We start from the raw sequence: 27,292 nt of genomic DNA on the forward strand, positions 1-27,292 counted from the left end.
TACTAATAGGATTCAGAAGTGGTAAGCTTATTTCCATGCACACCGGGAGCAGATCTGTTAAATACGGTGGTTTTATTTTTAGTCATTCTTATGACCATAAATGTACATTACAGAAAAAAAAATTAATTTGCTCTTTACAAAGTGGTTATCCAGATTGTGTATTTTGGTGTCCTGAATTTGCTAGTAACACTGTACGTCCATTGATCTGGATGGCTCTGGGACAGTACAGATCTAATTATTGACACTCAAAGATGCCTCTTGCTAGAAAACTGTGCTTACATGTAAGAAACCTCTAGAACAAGAAATTGTGACTGTACAGATCACTGTTACATTTTATAATGTGCCTGGCATACAACACAGTTAAATTTATATTAACATGGGATGGAATCTTTGTGTCTGCTTTGGAAAACGTTTCAGCGTTCCATTTTCCATGGGATTGTATTGCCTCCTAATAATGACAGCCATTTTGATTGTAATTTTTGGCTCATGAGCTTGTTTGTATATTCATGTCCAGCGGTCTTGTTTTGCAGAACTTGTGCATGAAAATTGGCCTTACAATGGGAAGCTAACATCAAACCGAACTGCAGAGACACTGCATCTCTGTTATATTCCCAGCCATAGGTGCCAACTCCGGGGGTGCTCTGGTGCTGGAGCGCACACATGCCCCGGGGAGGGGGAAAGGGTCCTCAGCACCCCATCAACCACAGCTGTTTGGCATCTCGGGGAGAGGCTAGGGGGAGGGCAGAGAGCCACGGGCAGGCTCAGAACTCTGGGAGGGGGTGGACTGGGGGCAGGAAGAGGCAGAGTGAGGGCAGGGCATTGGAGGGAGGCGAGGAGCGAGGGCACGCCTTGGTGCAGCACCCACAGGGAAAAATAAAGTCAGCACCTATGTTCCCAACAAATGCTTTGAAGCCTAATAATACCCGATACTTAAGAACATAAGAACGGCCAAACTGGGTCAGACCAATGGTTCATCTAGTCCAGTATCCTGTCTTCCAATAGTGGCCAGTGTCAGGTGCTTCAGAAGGAATGAACAGAACAGGCAATCACCGAGTGATCCATCCCCTATTGTCTGCTCCCAGCTCCTGACAGTCAGAGGCTAGGGACGCCCAGAGCATGGCGTTACATCCCTGACCATCTCGACTAATGGCCATTGACGGTCCTATCCTCTATGAACTTATCGAATTCCTTTTTTGAACCCTGTGATAGTTTTGGCCTTCACAACATCCCCTAGCAACAAGTTCCACCAGTTGACTTTGCATTGTGTGTGAAGAAGTACTTCCTTTTTGTTTGTTTTAAACCTGCTGCCTATTGATTTCATTGGGTGACCCCAGGTTCTTGTGTTGTGATAGAGTAAATAACACTTCCTCCACACCGTTCATGATTGTATAGACCTCTATCATTTCCCCTTCTTTAGTCGTCTCTCTCTGAAGCTGAACCATACCTCAGTCATTTTTGTTGCCTTTCTCTGCACCTTTTACAATTCAAATATATTTTTTTCAGATGGGGTGATCAGAACAGCATGCACCTAATTCTTTTCTTTTTTTTCTTTTTTTTGGCAATGATTTTGAGTGAGGAGAGTCTAAGCTATCATCTAAACTTAAACTATATGTGGAACCAAAACAAAATCTTTCCTAACTTGATTATCAGGTTAGATCTCGCATCACTTACCGAGTCTCATTTAAAAGTTCAAACATCAGTGCTGCTTGTTTGCCTTTTGCCTTATGGCATCTGTCTGAAGCAATAAAAGGAGTACTAATTGTTTGTCTCTAGTAGCCACCCAGGTGGCTTTTTTAACTTCGTTCAGATTTTTCACACCCATTGTTATGCCTGTCCACACATTAAATTTAAAACAATCATTTTGAGGGCTGCTTCTGTTTTGCAGCCACCTTAAAGTTCTTAATCAGAACTATAAAAAGGAATGATAGCAATATACGAAATTCCAGTTAACTATGCCTTAGAGTCTCTAGCTATAAATACAATAAATAACTTATTTCTTTAGGAATTGCATCTTGAACTAAAATTATTTTAGTCACTTATCAGAATGGTGACTTTGAAAGTTGGCTAATAGTATTTAATTGTAAATCACAAATGTTAAGAGGTGTAGTTTTCTTCAAAATCATTATCTTTTGACAGAAATGACTAGATATATTCAGGCAAATACAAGGTAATTTTGTTATGAAAATGTAAATATAGCTTTGGGTAGGTTCTCTTGGTTTATTCTTTCCCATTTGTGTATTAGAGCACAGGTTTTTGCTGGAGGTTAAAGATTATTTTTGTACTTTGGAACTGTAACAGTTTATGGGTAGAAGCACTCACTACTCCTGTCTCATGCAAACAGACCGATGCTATGAAGTTACATTGTTAATGAACAGATATGACTATGGTCTTTTCTCCTTTAACATAAGGAAGCTAGAGAGATTAGCATGTCTAAAACCTGCTCGTTCAGATTGTTTGACCAGGTCAACAGAATAAGGAAATCTGTTCTTGTTTACATACATGATTCTAACCAGGCGTGTTTATTTCAAAGCTGAATTGTAATTTTCTGTATTTTTCCATATCTTTCTCACTATTGGTCAAGTAGAATATTAATTGTAAACATTTTATATAGGACCTTAGCTTTGCATAGCATGTTAGATTATGGCTATGGTCCTAGTTCTCATCAAGCTGCTACATGTGCGTGTACATGAGCAAGTATAAATAGCAGCGTAGCCAGGTAGCACAGGCGGCAACAGCAGAGGAACAGCCAAGCCACGCAGGTACGTACTCTGCACAGCTGTCGTCTCTCTGCTTCCTGTGTTACCCCAGCTAGACTGCTATTTGTATTCGTTCTAGCTCTCATTGATCTATCACGAGCATGTGTGCATGAGTAGGGGAATCATATCGCTACCTCAGCGTGGACATATCCTCAGAGACATGGTCCCTGCCTTGAACAGATGCCAATCCAGATTAGGCAGACACAGTGAGTCACACTAGCAAGTGACACATTCTGATATTTCTAAGTAGGTTGGGAGAGCAGACAGTTCAGGAGTGGAAGTAGAGGGTGGAAAATAAGGCCAAAGTAGTGGGTTTTGAGGAGGCATTTGGAGGAGTTGGAGTTTGGCTCCTTGGAATGAGAATGTTACAGACCAAACAAGCAAGGTCAGAATAGGTAAGTGTGGGAGAGCAGGAGAAAAGGAAATGGCAAAGCTGAGAAAGGGGGTGGAGTCCTAAGGACAAGGTTGAGAGTGACAGGAGGTGAGATGCAGGCTGAGGAGATGATTTTTTAGCTCATGGACATGGGATGTTTCAGGGAGGCCAGTGATGGTGTCATTTGTACTGGCTAAAAGAACAGTAGCGTGATCCAGAACGTTGGCAGTGAGGATTGAAAGGAGGGGATGACTTAAGAAATTGTACAGGAGCAAGAAGGCCTCACAAGTCTAAATGTGAAATAGAAAGGAAGGAATTGGTGCCCTGTGGTTGCATGTATGACAGGGAAGAGTGGATCAGACTGTGGGGATGGAGAAAGGAATTGGAAGGAGGTGAAATTCAGCTTTTTTCCTATGCTTAGGCATTGGGAAACCTATGAGGAGATGGGAATTGATGGAATCTTCTCAGTTGGTGGTGCCTTCAACTATGCACAGACTACTTGACATTCACATTGCCCTTTACAGACTGTGTATAATTTGATTAAATGTAGCCAATTGTGAAGTAAAATGTGGTGGCTTTTATATGCCAGTAACACTAAACAGTCTTTAAGAGGGGAAGTGAAACACTTTTTTTTTTTTAATTGAAATTTAAGCTGAATGTTAATGCCCAGTTATGAGCCTAACCCAGGTGTCCTGGTCACTGATGGTGCTCTTGCAGGCATATGTATCTTGGGAGCTCTAATAGGTGGTCAAGGTCTTGCATTTTATCTGCTGGAAAGGAATTGTAGAAATATGCTTTGTGCCCTGTTTTGTGTATTTGAAATATGTGTTTAAAAAGTCTGCTTGTCTTTTACCTTAGAAATATCAGGAATATCTGGTCTTCCCTGGCTTTGATGGAGGACCTCTTTGAGAGGGAGTTGATCTCAGGAATGTGTTTGGTCTTTTGCTCCTTCACAGAAAGGGTGGTAGTGGTCACTCTGCAGCAATGACAGCCGCTCTCCCAAATGTTCATAGGGCACTGCAGTTAAGTGTGTGTGTTTTTATTTAAAAAAAAAGGCATTTTAAAATGCCATCTAAAAATCCTTTCTTAGTTTTCAGTCTCTGATATAATTTCTCAGATTTTCCCGTGTTAGTCTTTTCCTGGCAGACAATTTAATGTTGTAAAGCAAGCAGGAAAACTTATTAACCTTTCAAGCTGCTTTTATCCATGAGAAAGGCAAGAAAGGGCAAAAGCCCAGCTTTTTCTTCCATGGGTCACTTTTAAGACAGTAGGTGGAGTTCTAAAGGCTTCACCTTTCCTTCTGAGAAACTAGGTCACGCCGTCATGGATGTATGTCAGTACCTAAAGAGGGGAGTCTTGTGGTGGATCAGAAAGTTTCTTGGTAACTGGTTTTTATCAGAATCACCCAAACATCTCAGTTGTGGCCAGCTTGAATAAAAGAATCAGGAGTTTAGAGAAAACTGTTGCTGTTCCCTCATTAGTTTCACTTTCTGATTTTCATGCATTAAAACAAAGTGCTCCTTAAAATCTTCAAACCCATTTTTAACCTCCTAATTTGTAATTTCTTTTAGCAATGCTTTTGTTTTAAGCTTAAACCCTTTTAAAATTTCATTTTAACAAATGTCTGTTAAAATAGAATCCTATAATTCCCTGTCTGTAAAAGCTTGCAGTGATGTATCTTCTCGTTAATTGTTTTTAAAGTTTGTCTGAAATTTTATAACAATCCCTTATTGAAAAGAATTAAACCTTCAGGTTTTGTATAGCTTTAATTTAAAGCAAAACAGGCATATTTGGGCATTTCAAAATCTGAACTGTACTGCTGTTAAATTCTAGTTTTGTTTATTTAACTATGTTTATCCAGGGGTTTCTTTCGATCTCCAGTAGAAGTTGGTTGAATCAGAGTTCTCTTGACATTGCTTCACAAGTTTTTCCAAAGGTCTCATGTTGAGCAGTGAGCCCTTCATTGACTAGGATTATTAGGAAAAGATCTTTGACTAGATTAAGTGAAGAGAGACTTGCTTTTAAACTTCTCTAGGTTTCAAACATAGCTTTTTTTCGGAAACTGCCATGAATACCGAAGCATGACATGTCTGAACAGTGAAGTATAACAAAGGATTTATATATACCTGGAGAACAAAGCTGTGAACATAAAATTTAGCAAACTGGCTGCTCAGAGGTAAATGCACAAATCAGCAAAATGACTTCTGTGAAAATGGAGAAGCCAAAAATGCATTAGCTGTCTTTAGGGATCAGGTCCCACAACTTTGGCCTCTTGGATTCATCTGTTTAAATTCCTACACTTTGGAAACACAACTCTTTGCACTGAGTATTTTCATTCCATTGGATGTCGCTACTCATAGTGGAACGCCTAGAAACTTTCTCATGCTGCCTGTTACCCATGAGGGAGAAAGGCAACAGGGTGCAGTGCAGGCATCAAGGAGTTCCTTGTGTTTGGATTCTTTGTGATGGCATCTAGGGATTCAATAAAAACTTAGGTAGTCTCAATACCTTGTCAAAACAGTGGTTCTGTTCTTTAATTATGAATCATGATCAACTGAGCAATATGCCAAAGAGGGGGAAGCTAGTGAATGAGTGCTTACTGTTAGAATTGGTAGAATCATTCTAATGCAGCCCTCTGGGGTAAAGGGTGGCAGCCAACAAATGCATATTGTATAACAGATGGGGGAAGGAGACTTGTTACAAGAATCTGTAGTGAGGGAATAAAAGAAGCTGGTGGCATGAGAAACGGGTAATGCTCCTTCCAATATTGTTTCCCTCTGCTACGTATCAAGTGACCTTGGTAAAGTTTCAGTTCTCTAAAGCAGTGTTTCTCAACCTTTTTGATACCAAGGACCAGCTTGTTGCCGCCTTAAACTGCATCAGGGAGATCTCAGGGACTGATGCCAGTCCACGGACCGGTCGTTGAGAAACACTGCTCTAGAGGGTTTCTCATTTTAGGATTGGGTGTGTTAATCCCAGCTTTAGTGCCTGAGATCTTTTTAAAATGGAATAGTGCATGGAGACTCGGTTCAAAAATAACTTTCCTTCCAGCTTTTCTAGGTCAGAAGTCTGCTAAAGCCACTATGCTCATTATTGTTCCCTAACTGGCAAACTTTGCTTTATTTTTTAGGATTATCTTCCATCGCAGCAAGATATTCTGCTGGCACGAAGACCCACAAAAGGGATTCATGAGTACGACTTTGAAATTAAAAATGTTCCCTTCAAGATGGTTGATGTAGGCGGCCAAAGATCAGAAAGGAAACGTTGGTTCGAGTGCTTCGACAGTGTCACATCGATACTTTTCCTGGTCTCCTCAAGTGAATTCGACCAGGTGCTCATGGAGGATCGGCTAACAAATCGCCTTACAGAATCACTGAACATTTTTGAAACAATAGTCAACAACCGGGTTTTCAGCAACGTCTCCATCATTCTATTTCTAAATAAGACAGACTTGCTTGAGGAAAAAGTACAAAAAGTGAGCATCAAAAACTATTTCCCAGAGTTCGAAGGGGATCCCCACTGCTTAACAGACGTCCAAAAATTCCTGGTGGATTGTTTTCGTACCAAACGCCGGGACCAACAGCAGAAGCCCCTATACCACCACTTCACCACTGCTATTAACACAGAAAACATCCGGCTGGTTTTCCGTGACGTCAAGGATACCATTCTTCACGACAACCTCAAGCAGCTGATGCTACAGTGATGTGCAAAAAGACATTTTTATTTGAATACCTTTTGTGTTTTTAAATTGTGGTTTACAACAGGAATAGAAAAATCCAGGTCCTGTCAGACTTCTCGATGTGTGGCTGAAAGCTGCTGCTGAGCACATTATTGCCAATTTCTGCTGAAATTGAGGCTTTAATCTCTTCCACTGTAGCTTTGAGTTGACTCGGTTATTTTATAGCAAACCTAAGTCCAAATAACCTGTAAGGTGACTAAACTTGACCTCCAGTGCTTGTATGTTGCAAAAAGTATATCTAGAAAATGCACTCCGTCAGAATTTCAAGTCCAGACTTCAGTGTAACATTCATCGGAATTACATTAGACTTGTAGTAGTAGTTTTTGAAAACTGTTCCTTTTCACCTCTTCCTTACAACTATAATGAAGACTGTGATAATATAGCTGACTTTGATTTCTCAGGTCCTTCATTGGTTAGATGTTCCATTAATTTCTTGTTGGAGTCATTTAGAAACTAGGAGAATGGTAATAAAGCCTTTCCTGCCTTAAATATAAAGTTTTGCATGGGTTTTTGAGTGTAGGGTATGCTTTAGGTCAGGAAATACAGAAAAGTTGGGAACTGTCAGCATTAATACCTTCTGCCAGAAATGTGTAAAGACTAATATGATCAAGAACTAGTAAATGGCACAGTTCACTCTAACTTCATTTTCTATTGCATATTTTAAGTACTCTGCTTGTTAGAGCTATAACAAAGCACAGAGCGCTATGATCTGAAATGTTGATATGTGGGAAGGAGAAGCAAACTGAGCTTTAGAATCTGTATTCTCACTTTGTCGTCATGCTGAATAGCTTACATCCAGGTACCTTGCCCCGGAGTTTAGGCCGATTTGAAGTGCTTTTGTATCTTTTCACCATAACTTTTACAGTGTGCCTAGTCCTACATCAACAAGCATTCACTAATGCCTAGAAGTATTTGCAAACGTAAGTGCCTCCTGTCTTCTGTCCTTCTGCAGTGTTTTCAGTGGCCTTACATGAAGACAAATTTCCCAGACAGTGGCCTTATGCAGATATGGGTAAATAGGCCGAACACCAGTAGGCCAAAAGCCTGTACAGAAAGATGGGCATAACATGTCACAGTAGTAAATGCTAAAGTCTGAAAACTTCAGAGAATCTGTCAGAATCAGGTCTAGAAATCCTGAAGAATCAGAAGAACGGCCAGACTGGGTCAGACCAATTGTCCATCTAGCCCAGTCTCCAGTCTTTTGGCAGTGGCCCAGTACCAGATGCTTCATAGGAAATGAACTGAACAGGGCAATTTATTGAGCGATTCATCCACTGTTGTCCAGTCCCAGTTTCTGGCAGTCAGAGGTTTAGGAACATCCCTGATAGTCTTGACTAATAGCCGCTGATGGACCTGTACTCCAGGAACTTACCCAATTCTTTTTTTAATGCAGTTATACTTTTGGCCTTCACAACATCCAGTGGCAACAAGTTCTACAGGTTGACTGGGTGGTGTGAAGAAGTATTTCCTTACGTTTGTTTAAAACCTGCTGCCTGTAATTTCATTGGGTGACGCCTGGTTCTTGTGTTGTGTAAATAACACTTCCCTGTTCACTTTCTCCACCTTGTTCATGATTTTATAGAGCTCTATTATTCCCTCCTTCCCCCCCCCGCCCCCGTTGTCTCCTTTTGAAGCTGAACAGTCGGTCTTTAATCTCTCCTCATATGGAAGCTGTGCCATACCCCAGTCGTTTTTGTTGCCCTTCTTTGTACTTTTTCCAATTCTAATCTTTTTGGAGATGAGACGACCAGAATGGACATACCATTCGAGATGTGGTCGTATCATGGATTTATGTAGTGGCATTATGATATTTTCTGTCTTCTGTCGCTTTCCTACTGGTTTGACTGCCACTGCACATTGAGCTGATGTTTTCAGAAAACTACCCACAGTGACTCCAAGATCTTTCATGAGTGGTAACAGTTAATGTAGAACCTCTCATTTTATGTGTAATATTTGTCATTGTTTTCCAGTGTCCATTACTTTGCATCTGCCATTTTGTTGGACAGTCACCCAGTTTTGAGATCCCTTTATAACTCTTAAGTCCGAAGCTGATTGCTATCTTGAGTAATTTTGTATTATCTTAGCTGTCAGCTTTGGACTTAATTGTCTTGAATAATTTTGTGTCATCTGCAAACTGTCACCTCTCTGTTTACCCCTTTTTCCAGATTACTTGAATATATTGAACTTGAGGTCCCCTTGAGGGACCCTGCTATTTACCTCTCTCCACTCTGAAAATTGAACATTTATTCCTACCCTTTTTCCTGATCCATGAGAGGAGCTTCCATCTTATCCCAAAGTATGACCGCTTACTTTGCTTAAGAGCCTTTGGTGTGGGACCTTGTCAAAGACTTTCTAAAAGTCCAAGTACACTGTATCTCTGCAACAGCCTTGTCTTCCTTGAATGTGCCTTTAGCACCTCGATTGTACAGTGCCCCCTCCTGATTGTTTGGCAGGCTTCCTGCTTCTGATGTACTGAAAAAATGTTTGCTGTTAGTTTCTTTTGCTAGGTGCTCTTTAAATTCTTTTTTGGCCTGCCTAGTTATACTGGTGCACTAGACTTGCCAACGTTAATGTTCCTTTCTATTGTCCTCAGTAGGATTTGACTTCCAATTTTTAAAGGATGCCTTTTTGTCTAACTGCCTTTCTTATTTTGTTTAGCCATGGTGGCATTTTTTGATCCTCTTATTTTTTTTATCGTAAGAATACTTGAGCCAAACATGCTACAGAGGGTTTTCTAGAGGTGCCATTTGTCATCAGCTATATTCTGCCGAAAGTTCCATTACAGCTAACTCTTGTGGGGTTTCACTTTGGTTGCAGGGCAAAATATACTCTTGGCTGGAACTTTGTATGCCAAAGAGCATGTTATGAAATAAAATTTAGCTTGGCCAATTGGTGTTTTAAAGAAATAAGTCCAGGTCACTACTGCACAAATCAAGTAGTTCTGTTTACCCCTGCCAGTGTTCTGGTTTGCTACTTGCCCCATAGAACAGGTCAATTCTTGTGGCAGAAGAGCAATTTCTTAAGGTGGGTTTTGTCATAGATGCACTGCATGTGTGGCAATAGTTTGACATGTTCTAATAGCTTAAAACAGTCTGCATTGAAGATGGGATCATTTTGGAAGGAGTGGGGGAAGCTTGGGCTCTATTCCCAACTCTGCCTCTGACTTCCTGTGACTGTCATTTAAACTTCTCTGTACCTCATTCTCTCATAAGTAAAATGGGAATAGTGCTTAGAAATCTGTGGATGCAGTACTATAGAAATGCAAAATGCTCTTATTATGCCAAGGAGTTCTCTCAGTCTAAACCAAAATTCACTTATTAAAAAAATTGAAAATGAAATTTCACATCACAGGATCTGTTTGTTAAAATTGATACCCATGCAGGAATAGCTCCTGTCTCTCAGTGGTGTCAGGCACCCACAAGTCCAGCTGAAGTCAATGGGAGGTGAATGTTAAGGATAAAGTGAAGTCCAAGGGCTTGATTAAGTAAATGTTTCTGAAGAGTCCCTAACAGTGAGTAAATCTGCTTTTCAAAATGCTTCCATACGCCTTGGACTAATCCAAAATACATGTTACTTTGTTTTGGTTAAGTGTCATGTCTGTTCCTCCCAGAAAGGTCTTGTTTACTTAACTAGAATTCTAGCCACCCCTCTCCTTGGATCACTCAGCCTTAAACTTTGACATCAAGACAGGGTAGGAAATTTAGTGTGTGAAACTTCTCTCCATCTGAAACTTACTCAGACTAATTCCATCTAAGACAATTGTATTGAGGTAAATCATTGATGGTATTACCCCCCCACGCACACACCCTTCTCCCCCCCCCCCCCACACCAAAAAAAAAACTAACCTTGAAACATATATTTGTTCCTACGTGACAGACTGGCTCAAAACTACACTGTGGGCATTTCCATCTTCTTTGTACCCATTACTTGCAGACACACTGAAAGAAAGCACCGGTTAGGGTGCTTTATTTCTTTTGGGATTTGTTACTGGATGTCTTTTCCAAAAAAAAAAAAAAAGTATAATTTGGATGCAAGGTATAGTAACGTAATATTGCTGAACAGAGACTGTCCATATACGTACTGAAGCAAAAGCAAATGTGTGATCAAAATCAAACTAATAAAAGTGATTTGAGTGTAAACCAGTAAGTATGGTACAAAGTCAGGACTTAAATTTCCAGTAGAGGTGGGAATGCAGGAAAAATCCTAAGGCTTTAATAAATAATAATAAAAAAGCTACTTTTAACAGGACTAATTTTCTAAGGATCATTGGCTAGACACTGCTGCACTGAATGATCAGTAACTGCATTGAGCTAGGATTTCTAGATACCCCTATCTTGTACAGCCTGTACTTGAAGGTGAAAATGGCATTTTAGCAAATGTTCCTTGTGGCATTGTTTAAATTTGTTTGGTACCTGAAAATAAATGGTGGCTGTTCACCAGGTCTTGGAAAAAATCCACTTACCAATGGAGTAGGTCCCCACATTTCTCCGGTGGAATAAGCCATCAGTTCCTGATGGATGTAAGCTCTCATTTTAAAAAGAAAATTCTGGCCCCTCTCATCTTTTTCCAGAGAGGCCTCTGGCTAATAGGCTTAGTCCTTTGGCTAATAAGTGTCTGGTAAAGGGATTTTAATCCTGCCATCCAGGATTCTAGCAAACCTAAAATGCTTCAAGCTTGTCTGTAATATTCTTGACTCTTGGCTAATACTGACTCAGTATTTTGAACTTCACTTAACTTCAGCAGAAACTTTTAACTAATAGGCTTTTATTCCATCCTGCTGCTAATGTATGTAAAACTTTAATAATAAAAAAAAACCCACACACCTGATAGTTCTGAAGGCAGCACTATTTGGGATATGGCCCTATGAGTTTATAAGCAAGTTGCCACTTAAAGGGGTGCAGAACTATCGCAGTCTTCAACTTTCCTGCTGGTTGCCAAGCTGGTCAAGAATCTCTAGGCATTTATCTTTAAAGATGGTTGCAGAAGTTGTTTTCCAACAGCAGCATTTCCTGTTTCAGAATAATCAGTGTTTCGTGCTAAAATAGTCACAATATGACTTTTCGGGTCTTTCTGTATTTGATGGTACCATGATGTAGATGAATCTAAGTTTTTGTTTTTTTTAAATTACACAGCATTGCAATACAGTGCCATTTGCAATTTCTTTGCCTTGAACTTGAAAACAAATAATTGAATTGCAGAATATTTAAAACTGCTTTCCTGCGCTTTCAATAGCAGTGAGAGCTTACCTTCCATGAAGCCTTATGAAAAATATTTTGTAACAACCTCATAGATACTTTATCTAACAATCAAGATTTGTATTCGCTTTGTATAAATGTTTGTGGCTTACAGTTTTTATATGTGTATCTTTTATAACTTTCCAGGGGCTAACAGCATCTTTATATTGTACATTGCTCTCCTTGCTTTAGTTCAGAATTGGCAATAAATTATTTCTAAAGAAGGTCTTAAAGAAAAAAGCATCACTTGCTTTTATAAAATGGTTAAATTACTAATAGATTAAAGCCTCTTACAGTCAGTTGTACATTGCTCTGTACATACTCTGCAAGTGTTGCGTTTCAGCTATTAATATTTGCCTTGTGTTTAAAAAAAAATTACTGACGATAAATAAACATATTCAGCCTCATTTGGGTGCTATGAATTTACTTTACCTTCAGTACTTAATCATATTATAATAAAAGGTAAGGGGGGTTGTTTAAGGCTTAAGAACAGCAAAGTTTGACTCTGCCACTGATTTAAAAAATTCACTAATGTATTTTGAATTCAAACGTTTGTAGCAAGGACATTGTAATGATTTCTGGGCTTGCACAAACTCTATGCTGACGGGCATCCCTCCAAAACTCTAGATGCCCTTGACATCCTTTCAGCATAGGAGATACAATGTAAAAATTGAACAAAGCACCAGCATTTTTTCCTCACACTATCACACAGCATTTAATCACCAGTCCTGTGACCAGAATTTCAAAACCCCTTAAGATGTTGGATCATCTGAATGGCACTTGTGTGCTTTTTATGGGGTTCAATGGCAAAGCCTTGTATAAATTCATTAGCTTATTCAAAATATAGCTGAAGGGATTTGCAGCCTTCCTTTTGTTGGATCATAGAATACAGCAGTGTCACATTTTCACCATAGTATTTTGTGTAGCTACAATACTAAACTGTTAGGAGGATGGTGCTGATCTTCTCTCCATCAGCTATGGACCTGTACCTGGGATGCTGCATGGCTCCTGTAATGCGGAAGTCCTACTGCACTCAATGGGAGTTAAGCACATTGCGGGACCCATCTTATATTTGTTTGAAGTGTCAAATATTGAGTCATCCTCTGATTAAATGCATGATAGCTGCCATCTGCACAGAATTTTCTGCTTTGGTGACCTTAAGTTCAGCATCAACTCCATCACCCCACACTAATCTTCCTACAAAGTAATGGGGGGGGGGAGAGGAGGCGGCTGCTTTCCATCTCCTCTTCCCCCTCCCTTGTGAAGAATGACAGGTTTGAGTAGCAGCCGTGTTAGTCTGTATCCTTGTGCAGAATGTTCTTTACCATTAAGAGAGAGTATGCTATCTTAACAGTTGACTGTGAGAAAAATACTTGGCCTTGTGGAAATTAGGAGATAAAAGGTGTAGTGCTGGAGATAAAAGATCACTGGAAAAGAAGCCCCCCCCCCCCCCCCCCCGCTTTGCGATAAGGTTTGATCAAGGTCCTCAAGTGTTCCAGTAACTTAGCTGTTCCTGTAGAACTGTTACTTAAAAATGGTATGTCACATCATTGCTTTCACTTTACCACTTACCTTCACACTGAAGAAATGCCTGCACTTGAGTGACTCATCAGTGCTTGCTGTGACTTTGATACCTATGTAATAAGAGGGTTTCTCTGTTTTGAACTGCTTTATATAATCTCCTTTACCTACCCTCTCTGGTGTCAAGAATACAGCCTCTTGTCTTGGAGGGCTCAGCTGAACACCTGCTAGAACTCTAAATGACCAGCCATAGTGCCAAAAACTAGCTAGTACCACTTACTCCCACCATCGGAAGACAGGAGTGTCATAGGTCCCTCTTACATCAAGGATTAATTGGGCTTTTCCTTTTGGTTATACGAACTATATAGATCAGGGGTGGTGGCCAACCTGTGGCTCCGGAGTCGCATGTGGCTCTTCAGAAGGTAATATGTGGCTCCTTTTATAGGCACAGATGCCGGAGCTACAGGCGCCAACTTTCCAATGTGCCAGGTGGTGCTCACTGCTCAACCCCTGGCTCTGACACTGGCCCTGCCCCCACTACACCCCTTCCCACCCCCTCTCCTGAGCCTGCTGGGCCCTCGCTCCTCCCTCCCCCTCCCGCAGCCTCCTGCATGCCAAGAAACAGTTGATCGGGAGGGAGGGGGGAGGCAGCAGTGATTGCTGGGGCTGCCAGGGGGCAGGAGGTGCTGGGAGCAGGGGGAGAGCTGCTGGGGGGCTGCTGATGTGTTACTGTGGCTCTTTGGCAATGTACATTGGTAAATTCTGGCTCCTTCTCAGGCTCAGGTTGGCCACCCCGATGTAAATTCTAGACTTCCCACGTCTGTGTGTGACTGGTAGTTCTATGCTACTAAATTGATCTCTTCTGAAATGTGCAGGCTGCAAAACTGATCTAAAACAAGAACCATTGGTCGTTAATCATACCAGTCAGAAGAGCTTGCAAGCGCCAAACTGCTACAGTGGTAAATAGGGGAAGTTTGGGGAGGGGAAAGGAATGAGAAACTGAGTGGGACACTAATCAGCCAATAAATGACTAGGTTAGGGAAGAGTCCGGTCTATCTCACGGAGTTGCCCGTTTGAGCAAGCTGAAGGCTTGTTCACTTCTTTATTTAAAAAACAAAAGCTGTACTGCGAGTAGTTTCTCAAACCTCTTCCTTCCTGTCAAAGGAGCACAGATTACACAATGAGGAAACTGACACGAGAGCAAAGCTTGCATCAAGCTGCATTGAAATTGCCTCCTCCGCAGCTATTTGCATCCAGTTGTGCGGCTGCTCGGCTAGGCGAGCCAGGGAGGCGGGTTCAAACCGACTTCGGGTTCTCCTTGGGCAGGTGCTGACTTGCCCATTGTCCTGTTTCTCAGCTCGAGTGCAAAGTGCCACAGGAGCAGCTGCCTCGCAGGAGAAGCATTTGCTCTGCAGGACAGGTGTGTAAACAGGACCGAAGTCTGCTGTGATTCAGTGCTTGGCTCTTTTGCAGCCAATAACAAAGGTGCTGGGGAAACAAGGGGATGAGAACTGCTTATGCTCTAGATCCCAGCAAAATGAGGAGCATCTATTTTCTGCCTAGAACACTGGGATTAGGCCAAGGCCACTTAATTTCTGTTCACGTCAAACAGCTCCCATGATACCTGAAACCTTGTCCGCCCAAAACTGCTGTCAACGGATAGTCTTCTCTTGAAAAGCATTGCCTATTTAGTCACCAGCCTGGAAAAAACAAAACAAAACACGTGTCTAAAAACTGAGTAACCTCTAAAGCCTCACGAAACACCTAAATTTACTATATGGCTGCAGAAGTTGGCAGCAAAATATTCTTTGTCATGCACGTTTGTATGGATCTCCCATAAGTCATTCTTCCAGCCTAGTGAACCTAAAAAACAGCAGAAAAACCCCTAGGTATGGGGGAACAAAATAAAGTTGTTTTTTTGTTTTGTTTTTCAATCAAGGTATATTAAGGGTGCTTGGTCAGAAACTGGAGTTACTTTGTTTTTAAATTAGGCCAATAATTAGAAACAATGGGCTTGAAGCATCAGATTCTAATGTACTACATTTACCTACTCAGGTGTTTAAGCGGAGTGGTATCAGTTTTTGCTGCGCTTCCACAAGCTCAAATCTTAGCAGGGTGGAGGGTGGGCCCATCCGTACAAGGTAGATAAATGGAGTTCTATACAGTTTATTCTGTAGGGGCGTTCTGGATAAGAGCTTAAACAAGGATCCTGTCAGAACTCTGGTGCTGTTTGTAAGAGTGGTGGTTGAAGGTTTGTGTTATTGCATCTGAAGTGTTTTAAAACTAGAAGCTTTTAAACCCAGATTTTTCCCTTTTGGGCTATTTGTTTGGATGTGTGTCATGATTTTATCTTTTGCATGGTGGTCCAGTGGACAGAGACCAGGCCTGTGATCCAAGAGAATGGGTTCTGTTCCTGATCCTGCTTCTGACTCTGGGGGTGATTGCAGGTGGTTTTGACACATTGTTGCAAACAGTTTAGTTTTTCTCCACTAGCACCTACGCTGTGAGCACTGGGTGCAAAACATGCTAGTACGTGTAGAGATTCTTGATAGCAGGATCTGGCCTAAATTAGATTCAGCACACCAAGGGATGACAAAGTATAAAGGAGGGAGGGAAGAAATATGGTGAAGGCTCATGCCACATGCTTGTTTATGTGCACATCTGATTAATATATTTCAAAAAGAAGGAACTAATAACGTGAGTGCCAAAGAAGACTGATGGCTGGGGTGGAGGGTTTTTTAAAGTGAGCATTTTACTGTGCAACAGATCGTACTCTGTTGGATAAAGAGCCTCTTGTGTGTACTGTCTGCAAATAAAGAGTGGACTATAGCCGTAACAGGAACCGGCTTATTCTTTGTACCAGTATTTAACTACTTCAGGCTGGGCTGAGTGACACACTGCTCAGCTGTTTCTCTCCCAACCCCCACAAACTGAGACATGTTTTTTTTTTCTTTGTGCTCATCCTCAATTGCAAATTTTTAAAAAAACAAGATCAAATGAATGACAAGAAGGGTTTGGAATAAAGCACAAGTCCCTTCTGACTCTGGCTGGTTCTACGGTACATGGCTCTGCATTTATGTGATGTTTGTCCCTAACTTGTGTGTAAGAGATTATTTTAATCCCCTGTTCTCCCTTCTTTCTCCCCCTCTGCATTGTTTGTGTGCAGGCTGGGTAAATGAAGAGCAGGGTTTTTTGACAGAAGTTGGGTGCCCTTCCCCACTGAGAGAAACTCTCAGAAGAACACATGAGCAGCCCCACCCTCTGGCAGGCGAGAATGTGGTGGCAGAGTCATAGAAAATCCTTAAACTTCAGTAAACAAGCTGCAGAAGATTCAAGATAAGGAATCAAAACATCCAGAAGAAATGAGAAATACACCCAATAAAGGCAAGAGAAATAGTCCCTGCCCCCACGTGTGCAGACAAACATATTCTGTCAGTCTTGTCTCACTCCTCAGGGCTTGATTAAATATTAAGGACTTGATTCTGCAAACCCTACTTTAGGATACACTGAGGTAAGCACAGCTGTGCTCAGGTGCAGGTGGAGGCTAGGTGAAGCTGCACATAAAGGTTAATGGGTGAGACAGAGCCCCCTCCACAGCAAATAGCAGTGCTCTCTCACAACCAGGCTGAGTAGTGAGAGGGGCAGGCCTTTGGGAGACACGGAACATCCCTGCAGAGAGTAAGGCTTCAACACAATTGTCAGCCTACGCATAGGGTGGTGGTAAAGCTATAATCTGCCTTTTGGATGGCTGTTTAGTCCAGGCCAGGATTTAGAGACGCCCTGTGTGGGGACTCTGGCTACAACAGGTGGCTTTTGGTTAGTGTGGGAGCTAGAGAGCTGGGAGGATCTACAGTGTCCTGGCTGTAGCCAGCAGCCTCAAAAATTAATACAATTGGCTGCGGTTCGCCATCCCAGGCCAATGGGGGCTGCAGGAAGCGGCGTGGGCCGAGGGATGTGCTGGCCACCGCGTCGCGCCACCCCTATTGACCTGGAGTGGAAAACCACGGCCAGCGGGAGCTGCGATCAGCCGAACCTGCAGACGTGGCAGGTAAACAAACCGGCCCACCCCGCCAGGGTGCTTACCCTGGCGGGCCGCGGGCCAAAGGTTGCCGATCCCTGGTATAAATCAATACAAAATAACCTTCACTGTCCTTTTTCAATGGGTGACATTGAAGAAAAGTGACATTGTTTTAAACGTACAAAGGTCAATGACAAGTCATCCTGGATGTGTCTCTCTCTCTCTGTCAAAGCTTCAGTTACTGTGAGGTTGCAGAAGATTTCTTCCTTCATTGGAGAAGACCCCAACTGCCTAAATCAGTAGGGATGAATGCCTGGATGGTATTTAGACACTTTTTGTAATTAAACTGCCTATTCTCACTCATCTAAACCATTAGCAAGGTAAATTGTTTTCTTTATTTCCTGTTCACTGCAGTGGGAATCAAGCGTGAAAGTAGCTGGATGACCGCCAACTACTCCACCAGAGCCCAGCTTAGCTTCATTGCTTCCTCCTCCTCCTCGATTGGCTTATAGCAGGCCATATCCCTCCCTGGGGTGACTCCATTGAGGTTAGTGGAGTTATACCAGAGATGAATTTAACCCAATGCCTTTTCTTAATACTATGACTTGCCACTATGGTGGAGGTGGTATGTCTAGTGGTTTGAGCCGGGCACTAGGAATCTAGACTTCTGAGTTTGATTCCAGGCGCTGTTGCAGCCTTGCTGTATGGTGATGGGCAAGTCACTTAATAGCTCTGTGCCTTGGTTTCCCCATCTAGTGAATGTAGATCATCTGTACCTCAAAAAGGTGTGATAGGGGCTCATTAATTCTTGTAAAGCACTTTGAGATCCTTAGAGGAAAGATCCACTCTATACACTTGCAAAATATTATTTAATTATTCATTGATCTAGGAATCCCACAGCATGTCTCGATGGGATTTCACAGGTCCGGTCTCTCATGTTTTCCAGATACTTGCTTTTGTAATAGTCACCAGCGACTGCAAATAGGTTGTCCCTGTAGCTGGAACTGTTTGGAGCACATACTCTTGCCGTTTGGGCCTGATTTTCTTTCCCCCGAGTTTGCATTAAAAGGGATTTCTCTTTGACTAGACATGCCAAACCTAAATGCCATTCCATCTCTTGGTGACTCCTTATCTCAGCCATTGTGGGGAAACTCAGTAAGCAGAGATCTCAGGGTGATGGCGGTGAAAAATAGGACAAAGCTTAAAATACTAATAATAAAGATCCAAGATATGAAATGCACAACTAGTTTGTTGTTCTGAGCACAGGATTGGGATCCAGCAAGTCCTGAGTTCTAATCCTGTCTCTCACTATGACTCCCACTTTGTGACTTTGGACAAAGCAGATAATATCCCTGCCTCCGGGCTTGTCTACAGGGGAAAATTAGACCAGTGTAAAATAAGATGTGAACTGCAACTGCTATAGTTATACTGTGTGTACACTTATTCTGGTATAAGATTGGCTTTTCCTGGTTTAAACTAATTGGCAAAAAGTCACTCTTATTTTGGAATAAGAGTGTCCACAGGAATAGTTATTCAGGTATAATTATACCAGTATAACTAGTGAAACGTTCCCATGTAGACAAACCATCTGAGCAGTGAGCACAATTATACCTGTGGCAGGATTCAGTAATGTTGGTAAAGTCCTTTTGAAGATTAAAAGCATTATTTAAGGGTTAGATCTTCCTTTGTTTGTTTTTTGTTATAAACAGTCAGGAAACTGTCCAGTGTGCTGGGGAAAGGCTGCTCCTGGCAGAAACCAGGAACTCTTAATATTTGGGGGGTTTGTTTGTTTTTGTTTCTTCAGGGGAAATCGCTCAAGGTTGCTTGCATTCAGAAGGCAGAAAGGATCACAGCTGTGGGTGAGAGCAAGTTTCCATGACCGATTCAGTCACTGTTTTCTCTGCTGTTAGCCAGTTTTTGACACAGTTAATGTCAATTGTGTTTGTGGCATTTAAGTGCACGAACAACAAAAAATTAAGTACATCAGAAACAGGAAGTCAAACAATCCATGGGGCCACTGGATGATCAAGGTGCACTGCTAAAGGTTCACTCAAGGAAGACAAGACTGACGCAGAGGATGTGAGGGAGATTCCCACACCTGAGCTGATCTTTTTAGGTGATAAAGCGATGGAACTGTCCCAGATTGAGGTGGTGTTAGAGGAGGTTTTGGAACAAATGAATAAGCAGTAAAAAGTCACCAAGACTTGGTGGCATTCATCCAAGGGGTCTGAAGAAACTCAAGTATGAAACGCCAGCACCACTAACTGTGGTATGTAACCTATCACTTAAATCAGCCGCTATACCAGATGACTGGAGAATAGCTAAAGTAATGTCGATTTTTTTTAAAAAAGGCTCTATAGTTCAATTGTGTCAATTACAGGGTCATAAACCTAATCTCAATACCAGCAAAATGATAGAAACTAAAATAAAGAACAGAATTATCAGACCTATAGATGAACATGATTTGTGGGGGAAAAGTCAACAGGGCTTTTGTAAAATCATGCCTCACCAATCTATTAGAATTCTGTGAGGGGGGTCTACAAATGTGGAAAAGGGTGAGCCAGTGAATATAGTGTACTTGGACTTTCAGAAAGCTTTTGACAAGGTTCCTCACCAAGCAAAGTAAGCAGTCATGGGATAAGATGGAAGGTCCTCTTATGGATCAGTAATTGTTTTCTATCTTTTCACCAAAGTGTAGGAATAAATGGTCAGTTTTTAGAATGGAGTGCAGTAAATAATGGAGTTCCTCAAGGATCCATACTACGGCCTGTAGTTTTCAACCTATTAGTAAATGATTTGGAAAAAGAGGTGACAAAGTTTGCAGATGATACAAAATTACTCAAGATAGTTAAGTCCAAAGCTGACTGTGAAGAGTTACAAAGAGATCTCACAAAACGTGGTGCCTGGGTCACACAATGGCAGATGAAATTCAATGTTGGTAAATGCAAAGGAACGTATATTGGAAAACATAATCTCAATAACACATACAAAATGATGGGGTCTAAATTAGCTGTTACTACTCAAGAAAGATTTTGGAGTCATTGTGGATAGTTCTCTGAAAACATCAGCTCAACTTGCAGTGGCAGTCAAAAAAGCGAACACAACAAAAAAAAAGCAGGAACCATTAGTAAGACAGTAAATATAATGCCACTATATAAATACAGGGTACGCCCACAGCTTGCAAACTGCATGCAGTTCTGCTTGCCTCATCTAAAAAAAGATACATGAGTACTGGAAAAGGTACAGAAAATGGCAACAAAAATTGAGGGGTATGGAACAGTTCCCATAATAGGATTGAAAGAGTGGGACTGCTCAGCTTGGAAAAGAGATAACTAAGGGGCACTATGCTAGAGGTCTATACAATCATGAATACTGTGGAGAACGTGAATCAATAAGTGTTGTTTATCCCTTCACACAAACCAGGGGTCACATAATGAAATGAATAAGTAGCCCGTTTAAAACAAACAAACGGAAGTACTTCTTCACACAACACACAATCAACCTGTGGAACTCAGTGCCAGGGGATGTTTTGAAGGACAAAAGTATAACTGAGTTCAAAAAAGGCTAGGTCTACACTACCTGCCTGAATCGGCAGGTAGAAATCTACCTCTCAGGGATCAATTTATCGCGTCCCGTCGGGACGTGACAATTGATCCCCGAATCAACGCTCTTACTCCACCAGCGGAGGTGGGAGTAAGCGCCGTCGATGGGAAGCCGCAGAGGTCGATTTTGCTGCCGTCCCTACAGCGGGGTAAGTCGGCTGCGATAAGTCGAATTCAGCTACGCTATTCGCGTAGCTGAATTTGTGTATCTTAAATCGACCCCCCGCCGTAGTGAAGACCTGCCCTTAGATAAGTTGCTGGAGGATAGGTCCATCGATAGCTATTAGCTGACATGGTCAGGGATGCAACCCATGCTCTGGGTGTCCCTAGCCTCTGAGTGCCAGATGCTAGGAGTGGATGACAGGTGATGGATCACTCGATAATTGTCCTGTTCCATTCATTCCCTCTGAAACATCTGGCACTGGCCACTGTCAGAAGACAGGATACTGGGCTCGATGGACCATCGGTCTGATCCAGTGTGGCTATGTTCGTATATCTTGGTTGAGGGGAAATAGCTATTGAACAAACTTCCAGAGGAGACTAGGGCAATTCATCTGACTGGTCTTTTGGAAATACTACAAAACTTTTTGAAAAAATCTTTCCTCTACAAGCGTGATACTCACAATATTGAATCCTCATCCCCCAAAAAGGGTTAATTGCTCAAATCTGAATAATCAAAAACTAAAACCCTACTGAAAGAGTTCTACTCCAAAAAGGGAGAAATGCCAGAGACTCCATGAAGTTCAGTAAGGACTTGGCTGTTGACATTGATTTTTTTTTACACGGCTGGTACTCAGTCTATGATAAGCTATCTCATTACCAAGCCACTCTCTCAAAGATAACAGTTCACGTTTGTTCCTGGCTGTAAGTCTGCTGATGTCAATAGAGTTACCCTAGCAGTGAATTTGCCCAATATGATTTAGAATTTTAGAGAGTCCCTTCCCCATGCTTTGTTGCACAAGTGTAATGAGACACTCAGAAATAGAGCATCCTCTTCAGAACTTACAGACAGGCATAAAATGATGGCTAGACATCCTAAAGCCAGACACAGCGTTTCTCACAGGGCACTTCCGCACGTCTCAGGATGCCATGCTAACACAGCTGAAATGACAGGAAATGACATCTGAGTTTGTGGGGGATTTTTTCTTTACAGAATGGCAGCTGCGAGAAACTGCTTTCTTCCTGAAAACCCTCCAAGAGGCAGAGCGAGTTAATTCCTGTAAAAACCACAGATGTATCAGCTGAACCTTTCACAGGGCCCCTCCCCATATCTCGTGCTGCACCTTGTAGCTGGGATAACAGGAAATAACAGTTGTTTGTCTGCTGCCTATAGCAGCTTAGATAACACTGCACTCCAAGCTGCCCAGAACGAGGCAAATTCCTGCAAATTCATTAGATTTAGACCTGATCTACACACACACATATTGCACTGATTTAACTAAGTACTAAGGAATTAAGCTGAATCAATATCCGTTAATATCAAATAAGGAATTGAATTAAGCTAAATCAATATTAATTAACCGATGTAACTGTCCACCCAAGGGGGCTGCACTGATTTTAATTAAATCAGTTTAGCAATTGATTTAGTTAAATTGGTGCAGTTTGCCCTGAGAGAAAAGCTCCAAGAGTTGTCAGGTTTCACAGAAGGACAGCTGTCTTCTGCAGATTGACAGCAGCAGAACACTGTAACCCACTTCATCAGATGCACGGTGTGAAAAATACAGTAGGAGTTAAATGCCCAAATCCATGGGAGTTGGGCATTAACTGCCAGCCTAAATGCTAGACTGTCATTCCATCAGCATAGGTCGTGTCCTGTTAGAGCCCAATCACATGTGAGCTCTCTAGTTTGGCCTTTACCAGTGCCATGGATCCAGATTTACTAAGGGCACCGAGGCCATAAACTCCTTCTTTCTTTAAAGAGTAGTTGTTGGCAATGCTGTTTCTGAGCCATTCATGTGACTCTGCCCTGTGTCACAAGAGCCTTTTTAAAATCCCACAGCCATCATCAGTCTTGAAGCTCATCTATCTAGGGATCTGAATGCAGAACTCCCATCATCTAGCCCTAAAATAACATTCCACTCACTTGCACCATGGTGCCACAACAGGTTGAGAGAGTTCTGGTATCCTATATCAGAGGGGTAGCTGTGTTAGTCTGGATCTGTAAAAAGCAACAGAGAGTCCTGTGGTACCTTTAAGACTAACAGATGTATTGGAGCATAAGCTTTCGTGGGTGAATACCCACTTCATCAGACACATGCGTCATATAGTGGCTTCATAAGACACGTAAAGGCTCCCTGGATACAATTAAATGACTCCAAACAACTCAAATACAGCTGCTGGGATTGAATTGAGCTAGCTTGCAGAAGTTTACCAAACTGGTACTTTTAAAAGAGGATGCTTTCTCATGCTCCAGAATTTAAGCTTTCATTTATAAAAAGTCTGTAGCCCCTGTGTTTGCAAAGAAAATCTTTGCATTTTGAAGCAAGTACAAACTGGTGGAAGGACATCTGTCTAAGACTGCACACAGCCTAAAGCAGTACTTCTGCAATGTGTTGGCTCTGTAGCTTAATGACAATAAAAAATATTTGTTTTAACTATTGCACTACTATTCAAAATATGCAAGAAAGAAGAGAGATGATCATATTATTTTGAGAAACTATAGTCTACTGTGGGTAATGTCTCATTTTATTGTCTCAAGTGGGAGCATGCCACTATTTTTATTCCATCCCTGCCCCCTCAGGGCATCCCTATGGAGGTTTTAAACAACCAGAAAAGAGAAGTACCTGGCCAGGATTAGATCCCTACAGAAATGGTACGGAAAGCCCTTATATAAATCGATGGTACACCCACATCTTGAATACTGCGTACAGATGTGGTGGTCTCATCTCAAAAAAGACATACTGGCATTAGAAAAGGTTCAGAAAAGGCCAACTAAAATGATCGGGGGTTTGGAGAGGGTCCCATATGAGGAGAGATTAAAGAGGCTAGGACGTTTCAGCTTGGAAAAGAGGAGACTAAGGGGGGATATGATAGAGGTATATAAAATTATGAGTGATGTGGAGAAAGTAGATAAGGAAAGGTTATTTACTTATTCCCGTAATACAAGAACTAGGGGTCACCAAATGAAATTTATAGGCAGCAGATTTAAAACAAATAAAAATAAGTTCTTCTTCACGCAGCGCACAGTCAACTTGTGGAACTCCTTACCTGAGGAGGTTGTGAAGGTTAGGACTATAAGAGCGTTTAAAAGAGAACTGGATAAATTCATGGAGGTTAAGTCCATTAATGGCTATTAGCCAGGATGGGTAAGGAATGGTGTCCCTAGCCTCTGTTTGTCAGAGGGTGGAGAAGGACGGCAGAAGAGAGATCACTTGATCATTACCTGTTAGGTTCACTCCCTCTGGGGTACCTGGCATTGGCCACTGTTGGTAGACAGGATACTGGGCTGGATGGACCTTTGGTCTGACCCAGTACGGCCGTTCTTATGTTCTAAAGCTGCATAATATAAACCTGTGTTCTTTGGATGTCAGTGCCTAGTGGGCCATCCACCCAGTCTGTGGCCCAGTTCCAGGCAACCGCTCTAACTGAGATTGGTCAAAAGTTAGGCCGGTCCTTATGGTTCTTGATGCAGAACAAGGCCAGGTTTTAGCACTGCTCAGGCTGGAACAGGGAGCATAGTTGGCTACTCTTCCAGTCCTATGACAGGTCTTATGATTTGGGGGTGTATTTATTTAAAGCCCCAGCTGCTGGCAGCGAGAGAGTGCACATAGAGCTCAGCTTGCTTTCTTTTTCAAGTAACTTTTTAACCCTCGTGGCAGCCGAGAAAAGCTCGAGAACACGGCGCGAGTGTGATTTCCAGGCTCGGAGCCGGAAGGCAAAGAAGCAGCACCTGCAATTCATTAAAAATCATGAGATTGTTATGGAAAAATTCAGTTGTTTGCCGTGTGGTCGCTGGGTTGGCCCCAGGCTACTAGAGAGAGATGGTGGGTAGGATGACCACATAGAAAGTGTGAAAAATCGGGACAGGAGGTGGGGGGTAATAGGCACAAGCCCCAAATAGCGGGACTGTCCCTATAAAATCGGGACATCTGGTCACCCTAATGGTGGGGGAGGCAATATCTTTGACTGGACCGATTTCTGCTGGGGAGAGAGGCAAGTTTTGGCATCACAGAGCTGTTTCGGGGTCCGAGGGGGGGTGGTCGTCTGAGGGGGGGGTGTTATGGGGTGAGGGGATGCTGGGAGGGGGTGTTATGGGGAGGGGGCGTGGCACTACGCGGGTCGGGGTGTGTGTGGGGGGGCCCATGGGAATGCGGGGAGGGGCACGTTGGGGGCAGCTCCGGCCCCTCACCCCCAGCAGCCGCTATAACCGCCCATGAGGTTTGAGTCCCTCCGACGCGTTTGGGGCCTGGCTGCAGCCCCGACGCCGGCCGAATGGGCGCGGCGCGGCGCGGGCCTAGGACTCGGGGCGGGGCCGCGCGGGGCGGGGCGGGCTCTGGTCTGGAGCCGCCTCTCGCGCCGCTGGGAGAGCGGGCAGGGCCCCGCCTCCGGGCGCTGGGGCAGGAGGGTAAGGCCGCGCCCAGGCCCGGCAGCTTGGCGGGGCGGTATGGGGCCGCACTGGGGGGGTCCCCGGGCGGGATGCTGGGAGGGCTGTGGGGGGAGCAGGGGGTGCCGAGAGAATTGTGTGCGGTGCCGTGAGGCCAGGGGATGCTGGCAGGGTGCTGGGGGGGAAGGAGGTGCTGGGAGGGTTGTGGGGGGCGGGGTTGCTGTGGAGGTCAGGGGATGCTGGGAGGGGAGCAAGGGGGATGTTGGGAGGGTTCTGGGGGTAGGGGGTGCTGAGAGGGTTCTGTGGGTTGCTGGAAGGGTTGTGGGGGGCAGTGAGGCCAGGGGATGCTGAGGGGGGGGGAGGAGGTGCTGGGGTGGCAGGGGATGCTGAGAGGGTTGTGGGGGGCAGGGGGTGCTGAGAGGGTTGTGGGGGGCAGGGGTTTCTGTGGAGGTCAGGGAATGCTGGGAGGGGAGCAAGGGGGATGTTGGGAGGGTTGTGGGGGTAGGGGGTGCTGAGAGGGTTGTGGGGGGCGGGGTTGCTGTGGAGGTCAGGGAATGCTGGGAGGGGAGCAAGGGGGATGTTGAGAGGGTTCTGGGGGGTAGGGGGTTCTGGGAGGGTTCTGTGGGTTGCTGGAAGGGTTGTGAGGGGCAGTGAGGCCAGGGGATGCTGGGGGGGGGGAAGGAGGTGCTGGGGTGGCAGGGGATGCTGAGAGGGTTGTGGGGGCAGGGGGTGCTGAGAGGATTGTGTGGGGTGCCGTGAGGCCAGGGGATGCTGGGAGGGGGGCAGGGGAGGGGGGGGGAGGAGGTGCTGGGAGGGTTGTGGGGGAGGCAGGGGTGCTGTGGAGGTCAAGGAATGCTGGGAGGGGAGCGGGAGGGATGCTGGGAGTGTTGCGGGGGGCAGGGGGTGTTGTGGAGGTCAGGGAATGCTGGGAGGGGAGCAAGGGGGATGTTGGGAGGGTTCTGTGGGTTGCTGGAAGGGTTGTGGGGGGAAGTGAGGCCAGGGGATGCTTGGGGGGGGGAAGGAGGTGCTGGGGTGGCAGGGGATGCTGAGAGGGTTGTGGGGGGCAGGGGGTGCTGAGGATTGTGTGGGGTGCCGTGAGGCCAGGGGATGCTGGGAGGGGGGCAGGGGAGGGTGGGGGGGGAGGAGGTGCTGGGAGGGTTGTGGGGGAGGCAGGGGGTGCTGTGGAGGTCAAGGAATGCTGGGAGGGGAGCGGGAGGGATGCTGGGAGTGTTGCGGGGGGCGGTGGGATGCTGGGAGAGGTGTGGGAGACATGCTGTGGGGGCAAGGGGCAATGCTGGGAGGGGTGTATGATTGGGAGATGCTGGGAGGGTGTGTGAGCCACTATTAGGGGTGAGAGGTTGCCAGCATTGGTTGGACATTCCTGGAGGTTTCATCAGATGACCTAATCTTTAATTCCTGGAGACTCCAGGACAATCTCAGAGGGTTGGCAACCCTAACTAGGGGGATGCTGAGACTGATGTGTGGGACGTGTAATGTGGGTTGTAC

General features: G+C 43.8%; 1 protein-coding gene across 10 annotated transcripts in view; it reads left to right on the forward strand.

Annotated features, from left to right (window-relative positions):
* Positions 1–27,292, forward strand: part of GNA13 (G protein subunit alpha 13) — an 83,568-nt gene that overhangs the window by 36,539 nt on the left and 19,737 nt on the right. For 2 of the 10 annotated variants that reach the window (XM_005282941.4, XM_042840994.2), the window contains one exon: positions 6,260–12,509. The exons of 5 other annotated variants lie outside the window; for them this stretch is intronic. In XM_005282941.4, the coding sequence (XP_005282998.2) occupies positions 6,260–6,832 (573 nt within the window). In that variant the 3' untranslated portion in view covers positions 6,833–12,509. Of the gene's footprint in view, positions 1–6,259; positions 12,510–25,637; positions 25,845–27,292 lie in introns of those variants that run through there. 3 more of the 10 variants (XM_024104618.3, XM_065563670.1, XM_005282942.3) reach the window with 3 other exon arrangements.

Source organism: Chrysemys picta, chromosome 12 (genome assembly GCF_011386835.1).
Source record: "Chrysemys picta bellii isolate R12L10 chromosome 12, ASM1138683v2, whole genome shotgun sequence".
NCBI classification, from domain to species: domain Eukaryota; kingdom Metazoa; phylum Chordata; order Testudines; family Emydidae; genus Chrysemys; species Chrysemys picta.